The 24,303-nt window shown below is 37.2% G+C and overlaps 1 protein-coding gene across 3 annotated transcripts in view; it reads right to left on the bottom strand.

The window, feature by feature from the left end:
* Positions 1 to 9,364: 9,364 nt before the first annotated feature.
* Positions 9,365 to 24,303, bottom strand: part of LOC141438088 (band 4.1-like protein 4A) — a 38,820-nt gene continuing 23,881 nt past the window's right edge. Inside the window, exons 6-20 of one of the 3 annotated variants that reach the window (XM_074101752.1) lie at positions 23,934 to 24,021; positions 23,534 to 23,686; positions 22,579 to 22,733; positions 21,595 to 21,695; positions 21,077 to 21,155; positions 19,964 to 20,149; positions 19,010 to 19,159; positions 18,259 to 18,334; positions 18,046 to 18,131; positions 17,262 to 17,444; positions 16,301 to 16,444; positions 14,943 to 15,182; positions 12,673 to 12,934; positions 11,207 to 11,412; positions 9,365 to 10,805 (exon numbers count right to left, since the gene is read on the bottom strand). In XM_074101752.1, the coding sequence (XP_073957853.1) occupies positions 10,790 to 10,805; positions 11,207 to 11,412; positions 12,673 to 12,934; positions 14,943 to 15,182; positions 16,301 to 16,444; positions 17,262 to 17,444; positions 18,046 to 18,131; positions 18,259 to 18,334; positions 19,010 to 19,159; positions 19,964 to 20,149; positions 21,077 to 21,155; positions 21,595 to 21,695; positions 22,579 to 22,733; positions 23,534 to 23,686; positions 23,934 to 24,021 (2,125 nt within the window). In that variant the 3' untranslated portion in view covers positions 9,365 to 10,789. The remainder of the gene's footprint in view (positions 10,806 to 11,206; positions 11,413 to 12,672; positions 12,935 to 14,942; positions 15,183 to 16,300; positions 16,445 to 17,261; positions 17,445 to 18,045; positions 18,132 to 18,258; positions 18,335 to 19,009; positions 19,160 to 19,963; positions 20,150 to 21,076; positions 21,156 to 21,594; positions 21,696 to 22,578; positions 22,734 to 23,533; positions 23,687 to 23,933; positions 24,022 to 24,303) is intronic. The other 2 variants (XM_074101753.1, XM_074101754.1) reach the window with 2 other exon arrangements.

Here is a 24,303-nt window from a genome sequence, read left to right as displayed (position 1 = left end):
AAGTTGTTTTTTGTTGCGAGTGTTGATTTTGAATCCCGAGTAAGCGAAGGATTCTATAATTGAATCACGAGCGTTAGCGAGTGATTCTAGGTTAGAATCCTGAGATCAGCAAGGGATTGAAATACACGAGATGCAAAAAAACTTTGGTCTCGTGTGACACATACAATTTTTCACCTCAGCAGCGAGAACATAATTTAAATGTAACATAAGAATAAAACCACATATACCTACCTGTTTACAAAACAAACACATTTTTTAAATAGAATCCGATTATTATCAAATATAATAATTACATTTAAAACCATAAAAAGAGTCCAGTAGCTACAATACAAATCGCATACTCATAACATGCAATCTTAACTTCTTGTACTAATGTCACACTTATTTTTTAATAGGTACTGCAAAAAGCCTCATCTCGGGGTAATTGAAAAGGTTGAACAATTAAACCTTTAAATATGATTTTTATTAAGATTTCTATTACATAAACATAAATAGATTTGTTAAAAAATCATTCAATTAACACATAATAATTATACTGTAGAGGCCGTATACGGAATTCTTTTAAAAAAAAAAAACAAGAGCACGGCTTTCGTGCAACGAGGTTGCATACTTTATTAAAGATCGGGAAAATTTACATTTTGGAAATATTTCGATATATTTTTAATACCAAAAATTTAATTTAAGTTTGTAATCGACAAATTTGATCCTATCTCTTGCTTTTTTCGAGTTGAAGTGAAATGACAGATCAAAGTAAAGTTCAAATATTTGGAATTCAGTGAGTAGACCCAACACTGTACTCAGCATTTAAAAAAAAAAATTAAAAAGTTACTTTGTCTCACGGAGTGAGCAAAATGCGATTTTGCTCACTGATTTCTCATAGCAAAACCTGCCTGTTTGAGGTGCTGAAGTGAAAAATATTTTATCTACACCCATATAGTAAATCCTCAATTATGCGTTCAAAAACCATAGGTAATGACCAGCATTACGACATTGGATTCTATTATGAACTCGGCTGTATCGTAATGGCTGTTTCATACATCATTACAACACGCAGCAGCACGTCGTCGCGCGCGCAGCGGGCGCAGCTCATGGGGCAGACATACACATATACACTCATGTGACCCTATTATGTTTTAAGGACTCCTATTGCGATCCAGTTACATAAAATACTATAATCCACATATACATGTACGTATATAGAGATCATCTATTCAGAAGCCAACAAAAAGTAAAATTTTATGTGTTTTTATTAATAGGTATAAAAAGTTAAAAAATGAAAGGTATTTTTGTTTATACAACGCGGGGCAAACAAATCCCAAATGTATTAGATACATTTTATCGTGAATAATAATCCTATCGATTTGTAATTTGTATTATAAAATAGCTAGTGTTTTTTTAAAATTTTTAGTTGGTACGATTCCCGGGTGAGACAAGCAAAGTCTTTAAATGCAGTTTTTTTTTCATTTTAAAAATAAAGGAATGTTTTCTTTCAGTACAATTAGCCAACTATTAAAGGATTTAAGGTAGTTGCCCTCCAGAGCCCATTGATTCTTTCCACCCTGTATATGAGGAAGCAGCCGGGAAACACACATAAAAATTCATGCTACGACGTAGCAGTTTTCGTAGACATTTAAATCTTTTTTCACTAAGCTCAAGTGAGTATTACAAGCATATGTAAAGCACAAGCAAAGGATGAAGGTATTGTTAATCCCACTAATATTATCCGAAAGTTTGTAAGTTTGTTTGTTGTTTTGCTACGCCGCTGAACCGTTTTAGATGAAATTTGATATACTGGTATTTTGAGTCCCGGGGAAGGATCAAGGATAGGAAATAGTTTTTACTTATCCTGGAACATTGCATATTTCCCGAGGGACAGCGATAAACGAATTGTACTCGGATGGAGTCGCGGGCAACATGCAGCTAGTAGGTTAATAAATGCTTGCTCTTCTTCTCAGCCTATACACATGCCACTGCAGGGAATAGGCCTCATTTCAGAACCAAAGGGCTTGATCTGTAGTTCCCACGCGGGCCACATATCAGGGACACCATCGAACTTCTTCGCAGGCATCTACAGGTTTCCTCACGGTATTTTCCTTCGCAGTAAAGTTTCACGAAAAACCCAGTGGTGAAAGCCCGGGTCGAACCCACGATCCTATGCTCGAGAGGACATAGGTCAAACCACTACGCTACCACGACACTGAATGCTTCCTCATTATCTATTAATTACGCTATCTGGTAAAATAATGACAGAGCGTCACACGAGATGATAAATATGGTAATTATTATTTAATTTGGAACAGGAAAGTAATATTAATTAATGACTTCTCAGTTTTTACCGGAATTAAAAGCCCACGGCTCACAGTCGTAAATCAATCTAATAATTTATTTATGAATATAATATATCAGTGTAATATCAGTAATATCAGGTTTTTTGTGATGAATCATCGTAACTTGATCGATACGGTCTACCTACCTATTCATTACAGATTAAATAGATGAAAAAATAAAATAAATTAAAATATATATATATATATATATAAGTACGTCGAGTTATATAATTGTTCGAATTATGTGATTGATAAAAAATAATCGAATAATCCAATCGCGTTTTAGCTAAATATACCTACCAAGTCATTGTTAGACAACTTAGATGTAGTACTAGCAAGCAACTGCTTAAATAATAAAAAGGTGACAGTGACTTTTCTAAGTCACAAGCCATAGCAAAAGTTGGAGTAGATAAACCCATGTGTCATTTTTAATAAAATGAACGAAGGACCCTTGCTAGGTTGCACTTCCATTATGATGAAGTCGTAGTCGTCTACCTCACCTACATACTATAACTATATATTAAATAAATAAATAAATTGGGCTTCGATCACTCCTGGTGGCTCGTGCTGAGGCACCGACTTCGGACTGGCAGAAAAATATTTTTATGGTTTTTTGTAGTCGGTTCAATTTATTGTTATAATTTTTTTATTATCCAAGCATTGCAGGCGGAAACATTAAATGTACTATTTAATACGAATATTCGACGCTACCGTGCGGCGGTTATTTTATTTAGCTTGATCGCACTACTTCACGGAGGAGCAAATCGAATTAAGTATCCATTTAATTTTAAACATGGTCCTCCAAAGAGTAACGTCTGAATCTATTCAGCAATGTATGTATGATGTTGATAATGCGCGTCTCTGCTCCGCTCCGTTTCAATGTAGGTAAGCACACCGTCACTCTAAATCCCGCTCCGAACTTAATAAATGGCGACAAGCACTCAGCTTGATTAACTACAGTGAAATGAAAATATTTAGAGACTAGCGATTTGTCCGGTCATTGTTTATTTACTTACTTAGTTTGTCAAGAAATATCATGAAGTTATTGTATAAAAGGTCAACGACATTAAATTTAACTACTTAAATATTTGCCCTTTGCTAATTAACCCCCGACGCAAAAAGAGGGGTGTTATAAGTTTGACCGCTATGTGTGTCTGTGTGTCTGTATGTCTGTGTGTCTGTCTGTGGCACCGTAGCTCTTAAACGGGTGGACCGATTTGAATGCGGTTTTTTTTATTTGAAAGTTTGTTTTCAAGCGATGCAGATAAGATATGTTTTATCAAAATCAGTTCAGCCGTTTCAAGATCATCAGCTCTTTTGTTCGCTGCGGTAGGAATCTTAGAAGCATAAGGGGTATTTATTTACTTTACTTTCAAACATATTTGGGACCTAAAATTTGAAACATCCATGTATGCTATATAACTATGCAAGATTAAAGAATTCCCGGCCTGATGCTGCAGCCAGGATATCCAGAACACTAGTAGGTACACTCTTGAAAAAACTATAGCAGATATATCGTGTTTGGATTCGTTTTGATCAGTATTTGATTCTACATACAATGCAATGGTGTCAACAGGATGAGCTGATGCTGCAGCCAGGATATCCAGCACACTAGTACACTCTGTAAAAAATAATAGCACATATGTCGTGTTTGGAATTTGGATTCGTTTTGATCAGTAATTGATTCTACATACAATGCAGTGGGGGCAACACGACGAGCTGATGCTGCTGCCGGGATATCCAGCACACCAGTATACTCTTGAAAAAATAATAGCAGATATGTCGTGTTTGATTCCTTTTGATCAGTTTTTGATTCTACATACAATGCAATGGTGACAACACGATGAGCTGATGCTGCAGCCAGGATATCCAGCACACTAGTACACTCTATAAAAAATAATAGCACATATGTCGTGTTTGGATTCGTTTTGATCAGTAATTGATTCCACATACAATGCAGCGGTGGCAACACGACGAGCTGATGCTGCAGCCAGGATATCCAACACACTAGTACACTTAAAAAAATATATACAGTAAAAAATAATGAATACACTAACCTAACCCGCGACGCAAAAATAACGCTAAAAAAAAAAAAAATTAAAAAACAACGCAAAAAAACTAGTGCTGTACCTAGTAAAAGGCCTATGCTTCATAAAATTAGTAATTTTATATACCTAGTAATATTTATTTTTATGTAATACTTAATACTTTAAAAATAAACTTATATGTACCTACTTAGATTGCCAGTATATTTCCATAATTACTGTAGATATAAAAGGGTTTACCTGGATATCCTTTTATCCGTTTTTTAAAGGTTAAACAACAATGGACTAGGTATTTAAGCAGGAAGATTTGGGTACTTTTCCATATCTTTCATTCTTGGTATTAAATAGAAAGGAAAGAAAATCTCAAAAAAATAATAATTATGTTTTCACCTCAGCAGCTCAAACAAGCAGGTTTTGCTATTAAAAATCGCGTAAAATCGCATTTCGCGTTTATTGTTCAACCTTTATAATGACCCAAAGATGAGGTTTTTGCAGTATTAAAAAGTATGATGTTTTACAAGGAGCTCTAACTATGTTGAAATTACAATGCATGTTATAAGTATTAAGTATGAGATTTGTATCGTTCCTACTTGATACTTTTTCGTTCCGTATTCAAAACCGGTCTACTTATCGGAGACTCTTGATCGTTGTCTTTGATTCTTAAGTGACATTTTTGAAAAATACTAATGGCGACTTTAGGTACGAATCATTTTTGACAAAAGGTTTTAAATATGATTAAGAACTTATATTTGTTTCTTAACAATCGGATAATATTTTAAAGTTTTCGATATTTTTTGTCTTCTAAATATATGCGGTTTTATTTTAATCTTTAATTTTAATGTTCTCGCTGCTGAGGTGAAAAACTGTATGTATCGCACGGGACCAAAGTTTTTTTGCATCTCGTGTGTTTGAATCCCTCGCTGATCTCAGGATTCTAACCTAGAATCACTCGCTATCGCTCGTGATTCAATTGTAGAATCCCTCGCTTACTCGGGATTCAAAATCAACACTCGCAGCAAAAAACGACTTTGCTCTCTCATGTTGCACAAATAACTATTACATTAACACACACACTTTATTAACTTACGTGGCTGTGCCAACGCTATACCATTTTCACCTGTTCAGTTTTCAATTTACTAGGAACTTTGTCTTGTCGCTCTCTGATTTCCCACCTTTCAATTAACTGGTAATCATACACGCCCCGGGAAACCCTTTCATTAAATGCTGTTAATGACTTTTCACCCTTCGGCGAATGGTGGACGAAGCTTTGGCAGCTGGCTCGCGTCATGTTTTGTCTTTTAGGTTTTTGCAGACTAATTGGGCAGGCGCAGTCGCTGCATTGCGCATACTTTATTTTGTTAGTGAATACAACAGGCTTTCGGCTGAAATACATAACGTATAGATTAATGTGTCATTTTTGTTTGTGAATCTACTGTAGATACAAAAAGTCACTAAGTCGTATTTTGCTGTTTTGAGATACGGAGGTTTAAAGTTGTAAAAAAAAACTATCTTTTCATGTTTATTATAATTGTGGTCTCTTTGCAATGATATAATGTCATGGTATAATCTCATCATCATCCCAGCCTATATACGTCCCACTGCTGGGTACAGACCTCCTCTCAGAACAAGAGGGCTTGGGCCATAGTTCCCACGCGGGCCCAGTGCGGATTGGGAACATGGTACAATCTACAACTGCCAAATCGAAACAAAAAGCTTAATTTTTCAAGTAGTGCGATAATTACTTTTATCTACACCCATATAGTAAATCCTCAATTATGCGTTCAAAAACCAAAGGTAATGACCAGCATTACGACATTGGATTCTATTATGAACACGGCTGTAACGTTTTGGTCATTACGATACAGAAATCTTGTATCGTAATGACCACGTGCAGCAGCCGTCGTCGCGCGCAGCTCGTGGGGCAGACATACTTACCTACCTAGTTCTCGTTAATACAGGTCATTCTCAATGGTTCTTGAACACATGATGAAGGATTTAATATATGGATATAGATAAAATATTGTAAACAACTGTACGTAATTAGGCCTTAAAACACTCATGTGACCCTATTATGAAACGAGGCGTAGCCGAGTTTCATAAACCCACACTCGTGTTTTAAGGACCCCTATTCCGATACCTAGAGTTAGTGACTATTCGCATGATATTTAAAGCTCATATTGCCATAATTTGATAATCGAAAACTCAACGAAAATATTTAGTTTATTTTCGCTTTCATATTTTGTAACAAATTATGCAATCGTTAGGTAAGTTGTTCTAGTGAATTTTGGGAATAAAATAGTGCTTGGTCATAGAAATAACTGGGTATGGCAAAAATAACTAAAAATACTTAAAGTATTTAGTTAATTCTCTCTTGAATTCATGAGCAAAATAACAAAGTAATTATTTTACTAACTTTTTAAAATTGTATCTATAATGGTTCCTATTGACATAGCAATAAGACGGAAATTTGCAGAAAAAATAATGATATTTTTTGGCATTAAAAAACCAATTTCGAGATTTTGGGACTCGGTGACTTGTCGCTCTACGGGGACGATTGACTAAGTTGATTACTTAGGAACCTACCAACCCTGAAGTAGGTACGGTCAAGGCCATAGATATATAATATATATACGTTATCAAGTCGTGAAAAGTATCTATAGGTACAGCTTATGCCACTAAACATAAGGTCGTTATATATATGACGCTACGTACATATATATCACGCTATGGCTGTATAGATATTTATGCTCTCGACTGTACTTATTGATAGGAAAGAGCTGCAGTGTCACTAAAATAAAAACCAAGGTCATAGTAAAGAATCCTGTTTTTGTTCAGTTAAAATCCAAACAAATACTCGTCACTCTTTTTCACAACTATCTTTAGGATGAACTTAAGTTTTTTTTATTTACTTTTTGTAACGTATCGGTCACAGACCTAGTATAAGTAACACAAGCTACTTGTTACTTGCTACTAAGTACTCGTGATACATTGGAACACACGGATTCGAGCCGTCATGTTGCATAGTAGGTACCCCTACTAGGAGATAGAAGCTCCAATTTCAAAACAGAATCGGCTTACAAAACCAAATTATTAGAGAATGCTATCGGACACTAGTGAATGCAGAAATAATCCTACCTTATATTAGGTATACCTAACTTCTACCTATAAATGCGAATGTGAGTATGTTAGGCTTTCATGTTCAAAGTTCTCAACCAACTCGTGATGAAATTTGTTTTTATCCCGGAAAATAGTGTTGCAGGTGTTTATGGGCGGTGTTGATCTCTTACCATCAGGAGACCCACTTGCTCGTTTGCCATCCAGTCGAATAAAAAAAAATCAGACAATGTTGGGGCCAGAGGGCAAAGTTGAAGTAGTTTACGGTGTTGGTGTGTGTGAAGCTCCTTATTCCGCACCGGGCCCTCGTAGGATCTAAGGTCCTCACATTTTGTCAAGAGGCTTATAATAATAATATAATATAATAATAATAAATATTGGCAGTTTCGTAGAGACACAATAGACCAAGTTTTGTACAATATCGTCAAATCTCAATCTTTGTTTATGAGCTGCTATAAATAATCATTAGGTAGGTACTTTTAATTGGGAAATTAGTTTTAGGGCCAGTCTTTAAGAATGCCAATGGTAATTCAGTGGTTGAATGTGCATTGTGAAAGTAAATCTTTCAGCGAAATGAAAATCTCACGACTGACGAGTCGAACTGTCCTCATTAGAGGTAATGGCGGTCGGTCGAAGCCGATATTCGAGACAGAGCGGTTTAATTAATGCCGAAGCCGCAGACCCTTTGTTATACCAGATTATTACTAGTTCGGCTAACAATGATTCAGTCGCATTAACTATCGGATTATTCCGTAATAGTAACTTGTGTTTATCTGAAAAAAAAAATGAAATTATTACGAGTATTCAATTATTTGCACTGAGTGTCTGCCCGAACACTGCTTTCGTTGTTTTGTTTGAAGATTTTAATTGGAATTATCTTCCATCATATCATCATCAATTCGTTATCCATGGGTTATCTCATACAAAATCCTCGAATTCTTTGTTTCATTCTATTTGAAATATTATCCGCTACAAAAAAATTACTTTAGACGAATAATATTGCGTCAGCACTCCTTTTTGCCTTTAGATGTTACTATACTTCGAAAACGTCCAAGTCATTGTGTATGTAAAATTGTCCCTTCACGCACTTCGTTTGCCCGTCGCCAGTTTTCTGCTCAAAGTACGCGCCTGTATAATAAGATCCATAGATTGATCCCTATTTATACCTTTAACCAATATGAGGTCAAAAATAAAGTTAAAAGTTGGTTGCTAAAATTGACGTACAGTGATACTGAGAATCTTCTTGTATCTGTAATATAGGTCATCCCTGATTGTTTACCTTTTTATAGAGCATATTCCACTTGGTGTATGTCTAATCTAGTTTTTTCTTTTCTGATAATCCCTGAGTGTTCATCGTTTTGCTATTGGTTAAACCAATTATTACCTTGTTACTATAATTGCTTTTCATTGTTCTAAAGAAAGTTATTGTACTGCCATTTTGTCCTAACATTGTATTTAAGATGTTCGAAATCGGAGAAATCATTTGCCCCTAAGATACAGGTGTTTTATACCTAGTTTAGGGGACAGAATTTCTGAATACTCTATAATGACTCTCATGTACAAACCTAATTATTGTATAGTGAACTGTGACATGCTTATGTACAATTAAATTATTATTATTATTACCTACGTTATCAGTATGGTAGGTAGGTTAGTCTATTTTTCTACGTCAAAAAGATCAGAGATAAATTATGTCCCAAATACTATCTCTATATCCCTTCGTCATAGGTTTTACTACCTTAACTCAACATAGATATTAGAATGTCACAAATCAGCTAGCCCTCTGCCCAGAACAGGCAGGCAAGCGACATTATTTATGGATCGTATCCTAACGCAGATTCGGGTTCCTATTTTTGGTTAAAAGGAAAAGGCAGAAACGTCTTTTCAAATAGTAATATTTAATGCGAACAATCGGAACAGTTTTGAAAAAATACATTATAAAACTGTATTGGTTACAAATGTTGGGTCTAAGTAGCGTGTTCAGTCTTGCCGCCCGTTCCTACAATTGACCCTTATTTCATTTATTTAAGACTTGCACTTACAAATTATTTTATAAACATTCATAATAATGATGGGATTATTTGTGAATTAATTTTACGAATTGCCTGCTTGACAAACTTCCATACAATGTGTGATCGCTTAATTGGTAATATTATTTACAAAACAATCACAAATAAACTGATTATTGTGATAATATTTTACATTAGGTCCGAGAACTTATTCATTATTTAGAAAATACTAATCTACATAACATCTGTACATGATTCAGTTGCATTTTGAAACTGATTTAATACATTTTATACCCGTTTTAGTTATGTAAAAAAATAACAACATTACGGGCCTGTTTCACCACTCATTGATAGAGTTTATGTGTGTGATTTGTGATGCTGTCTCTGTTTATTTTATCCGATTGAACAGAGACAGAATAACATTTACCTGTCACATAAAGTTAATCAATGAGTAGTAAGGCAGGCCCTAATTTATCTAAATTAAACCTGAAATTGTATGTGTAAGAATATTTAGGCCCATAACGAAGAAAGTTTCTGAAATCAGGTTGACTGGATGACAAGTGTTGTAAAAATATGATTAAGGTAAACGTCCGAGTGCTCGATACGCTAATTCCTAATAGACGACACCCTGCTGTCACCTCTATTGCTAATGACATAAGATTAAAGATGCCAACTATTGGGACAGTGACGGGCACTCGTACGTTTACCTTACAAGCACTCTTTCTGAATATAACACGGTAAGAACAAGTCTTTGGCACAGTAACCTTAAAATTGATATACATTATAGCTGAACGAAAGTATTATACTGAATGTGTATATTCGAAATATTTAATTTTAAGCTTAATTAACTAGGTATGTAGGTACTTTTATGAAACATAAATCTGCCTCCATCCCCTTAATAAATCATCTGTACACAACTCAAAAACATAAAAAATATCTTTGCACACGATTAAGTGTATCTGAAAATATAAATTAATATTTAGAGAGGTATCTATGTATACTAATATACTTAATGCAAACAAATAAAATATCTATAAAAATTTAAACATTTTTATTAATTGTCATGTCGATTGAGTATTTTATTTACATGAATGACTTAATTAGAATTTTTATGATATCGTCGAGTTAATACCGCTTTTAAAAATTTAAGAGACTTAAAAGCAAGCTCAGTTTTGAAAGACTACTTTGGATACGAGATTTAGTTTGATGTCGGTTCATAGTTCAGTGCTCATCTCAGCTGTGGCTGAAGTTTTGGCGCCATCCGTCGAGCCCGGTGTCGCCTCCGCAGGAGAATTCAATTGCTCTGGAGCCTGTATTTTTACAAATCAAAATTAATTATACTTAAAGTAATGATCATACTAGGGGCTGAATTCATCAAAAATACTGAAATAAGAAAATAACATTGCAGGTAAATCACGTGTTTGGTTATAAAAACATGTTTAATTACAACAATAGATACAGGGTGCGACAAAAATAAAAAAACACATTTGAATAAAAGTAAAATGATAAAGGTTAGTCAACTCGTGTTAGTCTACTCTACCACCACACACGTAACCACTAAACCACAAACGTGCACAAATAAAGAAAAACACAAAGAATGCCTCCGCAGGCAACAGGGAGACCAATGAACAAACCAGGTTTGCGTGCAGCTATTTTCATTCCGCTACGTGATGCGACACAAAGTGAGCTGGGGAGTGCGAGCCTTACTTACTGCGTGCTTTCTATGAGAGGCTTAAGGATAATGTCGAGGGTGTTGTCGTGGCGGTGGATGCGCGCATGCGTCCGCGCGAGATTCGCGTTGTGGTCGCGCGCCTCACGCGTCTCCCGCGCGTCGCCGCGAGACACGCGCGCGTGCCGCCGCGCCAGCGACCCGCCTGTGCTCTCGCCGACCAATATGTTGTTGTTGCTAGCATGTCTCTGTGTCCCAATCACACGAGCGTCAACATACAACTACCGGTGCACACCTCATAGCTTTATACAAGTACCTACTAATAAAGTAATGTAATTATACAACAGACATAATTAAAGTTCAGTGTTCCCAATAGCGAGAGGCATATATTGACGCAACGAACTACAACGGTCAGGTTATATAAGTGACGTAGGGAATATCTAAATGACCACTGTAGGACTTTGCTGCCCTGGAAATTGGAAGCCCCATAGCATAGAGTAGCTGTATGTAAATGAATATTTGAAGTGAAAAACGATTGACCGTCTAGTCTAATAAAAATGCGTCAGTGAATTAGACTATTCAACTTATATATACTTCATATTATAATGCGCATAGAATAAGAAGATACTACAACGTATTGGATATCTCTTACACCATGATAAAATCCTATAATGTAAAATGTTTAAACTGTAAATGGTTTTCGGGTTTGCAGCAGCCTGTACACGGTTAGCTTTGTCAGCGACCAAGAAACAGGAGCTGCGGATTAATCCGTCGGCCCTTGTAAGCTTCTTTGTAATTTATTGTACTTTGCAGGGTTCCGTCTTGAGCGAAGCAAGTACGTAAGATACAACATGTTCAATAATTAGACAACGTTACTATATACGTTTAAATAACAAACGCATTTCAATACATGCATAAAAATTATAAAATTTATAATAATAAGTATGTTGAAACAAAAAACAACCAAAAATATGTTAAAATTTCTGAAATATTGAGAAGATTATTATCTCGAGATTCACTATCAGCGACGCCTTAGTATGAACCAAGCGAGACATCGTGTCGCGTGGAAAAGTTTATAACCAGAATGCGAAAGTGTCAGGTACTGTAGATACCGATATTTCTTGACTTGTCCATTCGTAGAAAAAATCCAACAGTTCAGTTATAGACACCGACTCAAATTTGGCTTAACGGTAGACAAACGAATTCTGATCTCGTCGCATAACGAGAAATAAACTTGAATCAAATAACACCAAGATTTTCTTCAATTCGCTGTTTTAATTGAACACCTAAAAATGGTATACTTAAAACCAGATGCGCGGTATCGTCTAACGCTCTGACTCTTTCCACCCTTGTCTTATACTGTGTGATAGAAAGAACTGGTGAAAACGATTATGGTTCAAGTGCGTTAGACAATACGGCCTAAGATAATTTAATGAGTACATGGACAATCTCTAATCAAGGGCCGACGGATCGCGGAAGTGTGGTTAGAAAGCCAAGCGCCCACTCACGAAGAGAGAAAAGCCAGCGTCCGCGGGATGGGGGTAGTGGCGCGGCGCGATGTCGCGCGGGCGGCGCGCGGCGGCGCTGTCGCTGGCCACGGACAGCAGCGAGCGCTGCGAGCCCGAGACGCGCGCGCGCGGCGGCGCCGGCGGCCGCCGCGCCAGCCCCGCGCCGCCCGCGCCCGCGCCTGCGCCCGCGCCTGCCACCCGCCACTGCCTACTCACTGGCGCCGTTGCCGCGCTCGTGCCGCATTTCGCGCTGTCGCTCGACCTAGACAACATAGTTTTTATTACAAAAAAAAACACTTTTAATACAAGATTATCTTCTTGACTGTACTTTTAGCTGACTATAATTACAATGAACTGTACTAATTTACTTTGCTTCTCGGGTAAAATCGAACAGCACAGCTACGTCTGCGCGAGTGCGCGACACATGTGTTGTGTTACAACATAAATAAACTATCATGGGACAGTTGACACCATTGACCTAGTCCCAAACTAAGCAAAGCTTGTACTATGGACACTAGGCAACGGATAAACATACTTATATAGACAAATACATACATATTAAACATCCAAGACCCGAGAAAAAACTGCGTTTCGCGTTTATGGTGTGTGTTGTAGTTCTGCGAGATGGAGGGCGGAATCTTTTTAACAGAGGAGAAGCAAGGTAAATTAATGTAGTTCATTGATATGGACCGCCGCAAAGTAACGCCTGAATCAACCTATGACTATACTTGCTCAACCAACCAACCTTGAAAGCGCACTACAGGTGAGAAAAGATTCGGACAACATAATATTATACAACGTCCTTGTCTCAAACAAATACCCGAGATTTCAGAAATTCCTTAACGAGGCATTCTAGGTGTGAAAGTTTTGAACTTAACTGCCAAGTATTACTAAACAATAATCTAGGTACGCCCTATGTAAACAATCTTAGATTTATTTTTTTGATGCTATATGCGAAAGTGAATCTTAATTCAATATAAACAAGGCTTATATTTTTAACTCATAAGTTTACGACAACCGTTTTGAAGTGCAGGCTAACTCTCTAAAGTAAACTTTCGTCTTCCTTGTCATCCTACTAATATTAGGTATAAATTCGAAAGTTTGTAGTCTGTTTGCTTGTTTATTTGTTTGTTTGTTACTGCATCACGTCTAAGCCACTGAACCGACTTCGGTGAAATTCGGTACACAGATAGTTTGCGTCTCGGGGAAGGACATAGGATAGTTTAAAAAAAACGGAACCCTTATAGTTTCGCCATGTCTGTATGTCCGTCCGTCCGCGGCTTTGCTCAGGGACTATCAATGCTAGAAAGCTGTAATTTTGCACGGATATATATGTTAACTATGCCGAAAAAATGATCCAGTAAAATAAAAAAATTAAAATTTTTTTTTAGGGTAAGTATTTCCCATAGACGTAAAGTGGGGTTGATTTTTTTTTCTCATCCAACCCTATAGTGTGGGGTATCGTTGGATAGGTCTTTTAAAACCATTAGGGGTTTACCAAAACGATTTTTCGATTCATTGACTTTTTTGCGAAATATTCAATTTTAAAGTGCCAATTGTCATTAAAATCGATCGTCCCCCCCCCCCTCTAAAATCTAAACCAGTGGGTGGAAAAATTTGAAAAAAATCAGGATGGTAGTAAGAATATCAAACTTTCAAGGAAAACTATACCGGCTAAGTTTTCTTGAGAATTATTAGTAGTTTTACTCTTAAATCTCTTAAATTACCTACCTATCAATGTCAGGTAACAAGATTATTTTCCAGCAAGAGAGTTTTAAATCGCATCGAATGACACACGCTCGCGCTCGGGGCGAGCAATCGTTCAATTACGTATTGCCTTTCAGTCCTCAGTCACAGCAAATTGATTTAAAAGTGCAGGATATATTCTCTGCAAATGTAGTTTATAATAGCATAGGTAGTTTTTATGTGGGTCTACGAGTATAAACGGAGAAAAGCTTAAACATATTTTTTCGAATAAGTTTATTATTCGTTTTAGAAGAATCCCCTTATTTTAAAACAAGTTGCATAAATACGAGGTTACTGAAAGATGTGAAACTAACTATTCGTTATATTTATTTTAAATTACTAAAAACTCAAGTTAGTCTCTAAGAAAATATTTAAAATTTAGAAATTCTAACTACAAGTTTTATCAAATGCTTTATTTATTTTAATTTAGTTTGGATGTCGTAGCACGCCCAGAAAATGACCGTACTTATATTTACATCCAAAAATACACGTAGTATTATGAGATAATTAAATTGCTTGTTCACCTTTCGGAAGAATACGCGTAATCCTGATCAGCTCCGAGGCCCGAATCGGTGTGTTCGTGGGAGACCCTCGCGCTCCCTGATATCAATTCCCCGCTTGAGCTGTTGCTATTACTATTTGTCACGGGGCTGTAAGGGTTGTTGTTGTTCGGAACGGGCGTCACGTTGCCTTTATACCCGTTGTTTGTTAGGAAATCATCCCCGCTCCGGCCTACGGTCTCGTCATAGCTCGGGTACACACGCCTGAAAACATTTGTAATATTATAACCAGCACTGCGTAGCGTAACGGTGTAACCAGAAGGTACAGTCGCGAACAGGGATTGTCGAGCCACTTGCCAATATTCGTAATTTGGCCGTATAAAGCTGCTCTGGTTTATTAGTATGAAAAAAATAAAGAAAATACATTTATTTAACGTCAGACAAGATTACAATTGACATAACAATGGATAAACAAACAAGACATACATGACGCTAAATATATAAGTCCCCACTCAGCATAATGTCACGGCAAGCCAATATTTATTAAAAGTATTTACAAATCAGGTAAATCATGAACAGTGGCTCAACAATCCTGGTTTGCAATGATACATGACTCTGATTTGTTATAATAAAACATTTTGATGCCTGATCAAAAATTATCAGTGCTGCAGTGTTACTAAAAGCTAGCTAATTTTATTAGTCATTCCACCAAAGTTCTTCAAGTAGCTGCAAAACGAGTAAACAAATCCTATCACGTGACTCGGTGAATCCAATTAAGTCAATCTTTCGCATCTGTAATCTCAGATTGACAGACTAACTTATTTTTGTGGTCTCGTTTGTTTACCTCATTTTACGTAGTTATATTTACAGAAACGTGGTAAAATGCTATTGATATATCAAATTACCGCAAGTTATTTATAAGTTTCTTCTAAGTTTCAGGCTATATAATTTTGCCAGGTGCTATGCTACCCATTTCATTTGCTGACTCTACGGTAAAAGATTACAGATATAAATCTTGCGTCAATTATTATAAGTCTACAATTCTACAACTTTGATTCCATTTCTGCACAATCATAAATTCATCTAAACTATCTAAATCTGCTTTCTATAGATACTCTATAGATAGATAGATCTAAATCTATTGAATATTTACTAGAGGCCCTGGTATGCTACTTTTTGTCGCAGGTAACTATTACTTACTCTATGGTAAAGCTGTATATAACCCTGTCAGTCTCAACGAAGCCGCAGTGTTGTGCAAATCTGCTACCTATTGTAGTTAAATCTGTTATAATCTCTAGTGTACTAGAACCTCTGGCTGTGTGATAGCTAAACGCTCTAGTAAAGTAACCGCACAAATCTATTTCGCGGTATTGAAGTCTTACCTTCCGTATTTCTCGTTACCGGTCCTGTGTGTACTGAGGGTACTTGAACTCGATCGGAGAGATCCTTGGTTATGGTTGTCATGGGCGCTTTTGCTGTGAGTTAAGGAACTCTTCTCACGCCTCGCTAATGATCCGTGCTCCGTCCTAAAGGGATGGTGAAAGGAATTGATTTTAGCGCGTGTAATTTCTATTGACAACGCAATTAAGTTTTTTTTTACAGACGAATAATTTTATTTTATTTTAGAACTGCTAAAATCAGACATCGATATATTTTTGTAACTACCAATAAATAGATACTTACGCGTGCTCACATTAATAAATATAATAATAAAAACTATGTAGTTGTAGCTATCATGCAATAAATTGAAAATAATTTAAAACTATTTGTTATTTCAAAAATAGCAAAGCCGCAAAGTGATGTCGTTTTAACCCAAATTAATTTTGTTTTAGAATAGAATATAATATATTTATTTGAAAAGAGTAAGTAGTTACATAAAATATCATTAGGTGGTGTTGAGACCATAGGCAGCTTATTCTGCTATTTCTAATTTATAGCATGCAAATTTTTTTTTAGACTTAAGCTTAAGGTTTTTAGAAGGACGTTTTTTTGTTTCATCATGCAATATAACAGTTTTAAAGTTTATTATCTGCTCGTGCTCGTATTTGTTTTCCGGTTTAAAAGTTTGTGTACGGGACATTGCGATTCTCAAGCTCGGCAGGTCAGAAAAGCAGGTCAGCTTGAATGACTGTTAGCGTTTTCTAAAGTTTCATCCATAAATTTAGATTAGAACCATATCAAATGCGAAAACTTGTTCTTCATCGTTTTAGTAAGCAACTCTATCAATAACAAGGTTTCTACTAGTACCTGGTGTGGTGACTCGGACAGGGTTCGGAGAAGGAAATAGTTGGGACTAGTTTACTTAATTTAATGTTTCATTGTTTTTTTGTAAAGTTTACTTACTGCCTGTGCCTTGAAGAAGTGCGAAGTTTCGTCTGACGCGCATGACTGGTCTGCACGACAGTGTATGGGATCTCTTTGAGCTGTTCCTCTGTCATGCCCGTCGTATCCACCAGGGAGAACTCCAGGTGCTGTTTCAACTCAGTCGGAAGCCATTTTTTATCATTTGGAGACCCAGACCGCGACCTAGGCGAAAAATTCATAGTTTTTACCCGCTGCTCAAAGTAAAAGAGTGTATTGTTTTCAGGGTTTATTAAGTATTTAGTAAGTACTTTAAAGAAACTGCACACAGGAATTTCAATCAAAATGAAATAAAAACATTACATGTAATATTACAATAGGCACAAAAAATAATTATAATACGTTCATATGAAATAGGGCAATCGCCGTCAAACAAAAGTTTCAGACTTTCAAAGATAACAAGCATTTTGTAAATAAAACAATAAATACGGTAAGGCTGCCCAAAAGTCAAATGCGACTCTGAAAAAAAAATAAAGCCGTCTGGAATCTAGACTTGCATTTGACTTGGGTTAATAATACGTTATTCAGCCTTAGGCTGAGTAAACAAACGGATGAAATACATATTCGTCTACTGCTTTATTTATTATGTATAGGTACCGTGTTGCTTTATTTCAAAAATAATTCACTACCTCGAAAAAACTTTCTCAATTTCATGTAATGGTGGGTTACGATCAAAGTTTTTCGCTAAGTCACTATTCGTAACTATAGAAGGACAAGATATATGGCATGCGCCGTCATGTAATAAGTGAGCGGATAGAAAGTTTACCGGTGTTTCCTGTGTCTCCTATGTTTGTGAGACGATCTATGCGTTCCCGTTTCTGGTTCCATTTGTGAGCGACGGACGCTTGCAACCTACAAATTTAACAGGACATTTAGTAGTTTACACCCGTATAGCGTGCTTCCCCGTCCATTCCTTCGGATTTAATAGTGTAAGTGCTTCGTCAGAAATGTAATTGTTATGTTTACGATCGGCACTAACCTGGACGCCGGTGCCCGCGGTTGTCTGTCGCAGCACTTCCTTCCATTGTGATTCAGATTCAACCAACTCATATTCTCTGAAACAATTATTATGTTTAGAATTTGTACTCCAAGATACCAGATTATACTGTAGGTACCACCAAAGTTTACTGTATTCATTTGGGCTAAATAAGAAAGAAAAAAACGTTCGAAATATTCGATAATCATTTGCAAAACCAAAGTTTAAATCTGTTCCTTGTCCTGTCGTCTTTCAGAAGCAAAAAAGTTTAAAAATTGGTGGAAAAAGTTAGTTTTTTAAATTTCTTTCCATAGCAAAAATGACAAATTATGGAAACTTGCGGTCATTATGAAATTTTACTACAGTAGAGCGCACAAGGCGTAGGTAGGTATGACAGAAAACACGGTCGTAAAAGTTGTGGGATACCTATAAGTACTATAGTGACTATACTGCACCGAAGTCTTATTCGGCCATTCTAAACTTTTGCCCTTGCCTACCTTGCCTTTTGCCCCGATATATTTCCAAATCTTAAAAATATGAGATATGTTTGTTGCAGGACACAGTAAATATCACACACTCTGCCGAAGCATCATAAGATATAAACTTTAGTAAATCGGTATCAGTTCAAGTTGAACTGTTTAGACTTGAAGAAATAGGTATTCATTTTCTGGACATCCTACACACAAACACACGTTTTAAAAATGTATCGGAATATTTCAGTAGATGCTGACTGTACATTATATCGTCGGCTTACTTGGTATCTGGCTGCGAGTCGTCCCGTTCGGAGCCGGACTCGTGCTTGTGCCGCGAGCGGTGCCGGCGGTGCCGCCGCCCCGAGCGGCCCGAGCCGCGGGACAGCTCGCTCTCCGCGTCTGATTGCTGTCTTCGGGACCGGTGCTTGTGCCTACAGTAATAAATAAATAAATTAATTAAATGATCTACTCTCAGACGTTTAACGTCCATAGTATAGATTATCTTGTAAATTAATTTGGCAAATCCACACAACCACCAAAACAAATAAACAAATGATACCAATTAAGAAATCATAAATGCCAATATACCGGATCCGAAATACTTATAGTTGAACCAAACTGACATTTCATTGAAGTAAGTTGCATTGCATTTAATAGAATAGAGTTGTATTAAATAAAATTGAAGTATACTAAGTACCTATAGCCGTGGTGGCAGAGTGGTTTGACCTAAGCCTCTCAAGCAGAGGATCGTGGGTTCAAACCCAGGCTCGGATCTCTGAGTTTTTCGAAATTCATGTGCGGAATTACATTTGAAATTTACCACGAGCTTTACGGTGAAGGAAAACATCGTGAGGAAACCTGCACAAACCTGCGAAGCAATTCAATGGTGTGTGTGTGAAGTTCCCAATCCGCACTGGGCCCGCGTGGGAACTACTGCCCAAGCCCTCTCATTCTGAGGGGAGGCCTGTGCCCTGCAGTGGGACGTATATAGGCTGGGATGATAGGATGATGATGACTAAGTACCTATGCTTCATTTAGCAGTTTAAACCCACCCAACTAATATTCCCACACAATTCACGAAGGATTCGTTATTTATTATTAACTATAGCTTTCGCCAGCGACTCCGTCTGTGAGTCGATCGTTTATCGCTATTCCGTGGGAACCTTGCAATTTTTCGTGCTTCTGGTTCTGTACTTTGACGGTCATCGTTGCAGCTTCATAACCTATATACTGACCTGCGATTAGACCGCGAGTCATTAGAGCTCTGCGAGTCGACGGAGGCGGAGCGGTGGCGCGGCGCGGGCGGGGGGCGCGTGGCGGTCGGCGACGCCGAGTACAGCCCGCGCCGCGCCGGCGCCGAGCGCGTGGAGCGCGGCGAGCCCGGCGCGGGCGCAGGCTCGCACCCACCCGTGCCGATTATCCTGGAGAAAAGTTAGCGAATAACGAATGTTTCTTGGCCAGATGTTGTTTATTGAGATTGTTGTGGTTAAAGGCGCGGATTCACGATAAATACAAGCCGCTTCTAACCGATGCAACTGGAGTTTCAGCCAAATATGTGGTCTATCACCCTAAAGTTCATAATTTTTTGCGTGTCATAAAACAATAATGCCAATAGACGTGTCTGTCATCTTGAAAGTTCGACTTTAGTGACTGGCACCTTTAAAATTAAACTGAAACAATTCTAAATATTCACAGTTCCAAAATAAACTTTAAATAAAACACAATATGGTTGAATTTTAAAAAGACATAATTTCGAATTATTACAGTAATAAAGGTGCGACACATTCATTTGATAGGAACTTGTTTAAAAATTGATAGACCATTTATTTGGCTGATGGTACATTATTGGACGTCATACGGCTGATATAATGATGATGATAAGATAAAAATATTTTTAGATAAAATCATAAGTAGGTTCTTAAATACATCGCTACGACTCAGGTACAAAAAACGTTTGTATTCATCATACAAGCGGCTGCCCCAACTAAAGTTCGAAACCCCGGGCCTCTACCTTTATACTCAGGATCACTAACCACTTTGCTGTCATATTGACAAAATAAAGCTCGGCTTAACACAAAACTCCTCAAATCAGCAATATAATTTTTGAATTGTCAGTCACTTGGCACTTGTTGCCGTTTTTACAAATTCTTTTGTCAACCTTATCATCTTAATCTGCTATTATTTTGGTTAATTTTCAAATGCCCGTGGTGTTCTAATTACAAAGTCATAATTTTTCCTCTTTTGAACGGATCTAGAAACGTTATTCCTCGGCAACCCTTGGGAGTGATTATAAAAATGACTTCAATCAGTCACGTGAAAATCGAATGAAAATCTGGTGTGGCACTTACGAATTGGGTCGGTGTATTGAGGTAGGTTGTTTGATTTCCGGAGTGCAGTCTTTTATTCTCAAGTCTTCTAATTTGTGTCCTAAAAGAAAGAGAATTAATTAACTATTCGAACTAATCATAATGATAATGATCTACTCTTTTATTAACGCCTATATATACTTTATTTGTGTAGGTGCCGGTGGTAACTAATTACACCTAACTCTGAAAACTTTGGAAAGTCAAAAAGTCAAAGTAGAATCATGTACGAGTACGTTTTTCGTAAGTTACGAGTAAGTACTTATAATATTTTTCTATAATATTTTAGAATCTAAACTATTCTATGAAAGAGAAAAATCATCTTGGTGAGAAATAAAAATAATTTATACTGGTTTTAAAACATGAAGATATTTTTTTATAATCACCCTTTCAGCTTCTTAAAACTGAGTGACACTATTACTTTTTAAAGAATCCTTGTATACTATTTGTAGTATATAGGCTTCTTTAAGAAACGTCAACCTGTTTTACGTGGGAATATTTACCATCATGTAGAGACGGGTGCGACGCGTGCGCCGGTCGCGCGTTACGACGAGACGGCGTCCGCGTGAACGCAGGCGGCGGGCGAGGCCGGGCGCCTCTTCCACTAATACAAAAAATCGTTTCAAACATCAATAAAATTATAACACCAGAAACCATTGTGTATGACGGATATTTAAGCCTCTACCCTACCCTACCATATGGACAGTAGAAGTGTAGAGAGAATAGAAATCTCTTACGAGAGAAAAGTTGCAAAAGTGTCCAGCTTTATGCTGTAAAGAATAATTCTCTAAAGGTGCGCTAGAGTCACAGAATAAATAATAGCTAGAGTGTGTGTTTGATCAAATTTAGTAAATATTTATTAAAATCTTCAGAGCAACACAACCGTACACCATGTAGTGTGGTGGTGATAGATGGGTTTGTGTGATTTGTGTGTGTTCTTACAGTGTGGAGGGAGGTGGAGGAACTGCATGAACACGCATATCTTGCATAAACGTAGCTATCATAAGGTCGCGGGTGAGCAAAGAAATTCTTTTAGTTCGTTGATATGGACCTCCGCAACCGCCTGATCCAATTAAGTATATTCAGTATAGTAACGGAAATATTCCTTTTACGTGTAACTTTTTCTTCAAAGTTCAAAGTTAGAAATGACAAAGTAAAGACTAAAGAAACCTAGACAAGGTTGATGTAAAAAGCTAGTGTAAAACCAAAGAGTCGAAACTTATTAAGAAGTTCTTGAGAACAAGTTCGAACAACTATCAGACTGATCACAGCGATCACGAAGAAAGTTAAAGTCAAAGGTGCTTCTTTTCTCTATCGCTAAAAGTTAAAATTTACGTTAATATGCGAAAATTACAAGCTTTTTTTACAACGTAAGAGAACATTGTGGACGTGTGATGATTAGTTACACTTCTAGCAAAGCAGAATAACAAAAATGTTACCGCGAGTAATTAATTGCACACAATATCAGCTCCATAAAGATTACTGACCTATTTCTCAAGCGCGAGCCTAACGCGAAGATGTCAGCTGATGCAGGCGACGTCTGTTGGAGGCGGAAGAAGGCATGGTGGTCCGTGCAGCACCGCCACAAGTGCCGGCAAGCTGACCTCGTGGGCGATTCGAAGCCGTACGTTGCTGTTTCATTCTAGGAAACAAAACGGCAGTCGCTCAAATTTAAATTGAAATGAAATAATTTATTTCGCAGGAACATACACAGGTGTTAAAAATATTACACATGTCAGAAGAAAAATTACATAGGTACATGTCATGTTTGTTCTGCCCCAATTTGGCATGCAAAATCTTAACCTAATCGCAAATTAATAATCTAATTTAAAATCAATACTTCATTAAATTAATTATATACTTTATCAAAATATTCATTCAAATTATAAAATGGTCGAATAATCAAGAAGGATTTGAATTTTCTACAAAATTCACTAATATTATTACATTGTTTTATGTCCTCATTTAAATAATTATAAATTTTAATACTTTTATTATTATTTTAATAAATACTACTTTAATAAGAACTGTCCGATGTGTATTAGTTTCAATAAATACAGCAAAAAAAATGTAATGTAAGACGTTTAAGTGCGACTTTTCTGAGCTCTGCGACATAGCGAGGCCGCACTGGCGACGCGGTTATCAGCTACCCCACAGCGCTGTAAATACCGCGCTCAGTCCCTGCGACTTATCTATAATTGCCTTCCTACGAATGTCTTTCAAGGAAGCCTTACAAGGTGGACCCGACTTGCACCACTTCACTATTCACTGCGCAGCGATCATGAGATAGCTGCCAACCGGAAACGGGGTCAAGAGTCCCGGCAGATTTTGATGTTTATTTATTCGTTTCTTAATTAGTAAAGTTGCAGCTGGATTTTGCGCTTGAGCTGTCGCAGGCGGAAAAATTTCGTGGATACTCGTTAATTGAAGATGAGTGCTTACATTTTTGTCCGCCACACGGAGCATGAAGTAACGACCCTTGTAGTAGAGCTTGGAGACACGCGGCCAGTAGTAGTTGGCAACTGTGTGTTTTCCTCTTAGCAACAGTAGGCCACTAGGTGCCAGGCCGAGGAAATATTCTACACTGTCTTCACCCTGTTGGACATTTACTTCAGTTAAAACCACTTTCACATTGAAGAACATATCAAATTATGACAAATGCAAAATAGCTTTCTGATAAAGCTTATCCTACTACAGGAGCAAAATAGCAGCTAAGTAACAATTTGACACTATTATAGTTATAGACCTACAAATATATTCTATCTGCGGCATTTGCAAGTTATCCATGAATGAAACATTCCTTTGAATGAATAAAACATAGCACACACAGTGTCATAGTTACCAAAACAGGGTGTAAATCGACGCCGTACATGTCGAGCCATTTCACTTTATCCAGGTAACTCAGTTCAGCTTGCGCCGGTGAAATACCTCTGTAACAAATAACGCAATTTGAGCCAAAGGGTTAACATAACAATAGATAATAATAAGGAATAGCAGGAGCGAATCATAACAAATTGTTACATTATTCTGGGAAGTCTAACAATGAATAATCAGTTGGTTGGCGTCCGTCGCCGGCCGCGGCGCCGCACTTGGTGCTAAGTACACGTAATTTGCATGTAATTGCGGCTTTGTGACGCGCCCTCGGCCGCAGACTGCATCTTTGTACGGTTAAAAATTCATTCAATTAGGCGAGAAGCGCGACGAAGTTTAAT

The sequence above is a fragment of the Choristoneura fumiferana genome, chromosome 18, assembly GCF_025370935.1.
Source record: "Choristoneura fumiferana chromosome 18, NRCan_CFum_1, whole genome shotgun sequence".
NCBI lineage: Eukaryota > Metazoa > Arthropoda > Insecta > Lepidoptera > Tortricidae > Choristoneura > Choristoneura fumiferana.
This window is presented reverse-complemented; position numbering and strand designations above follow the sequence as displayed.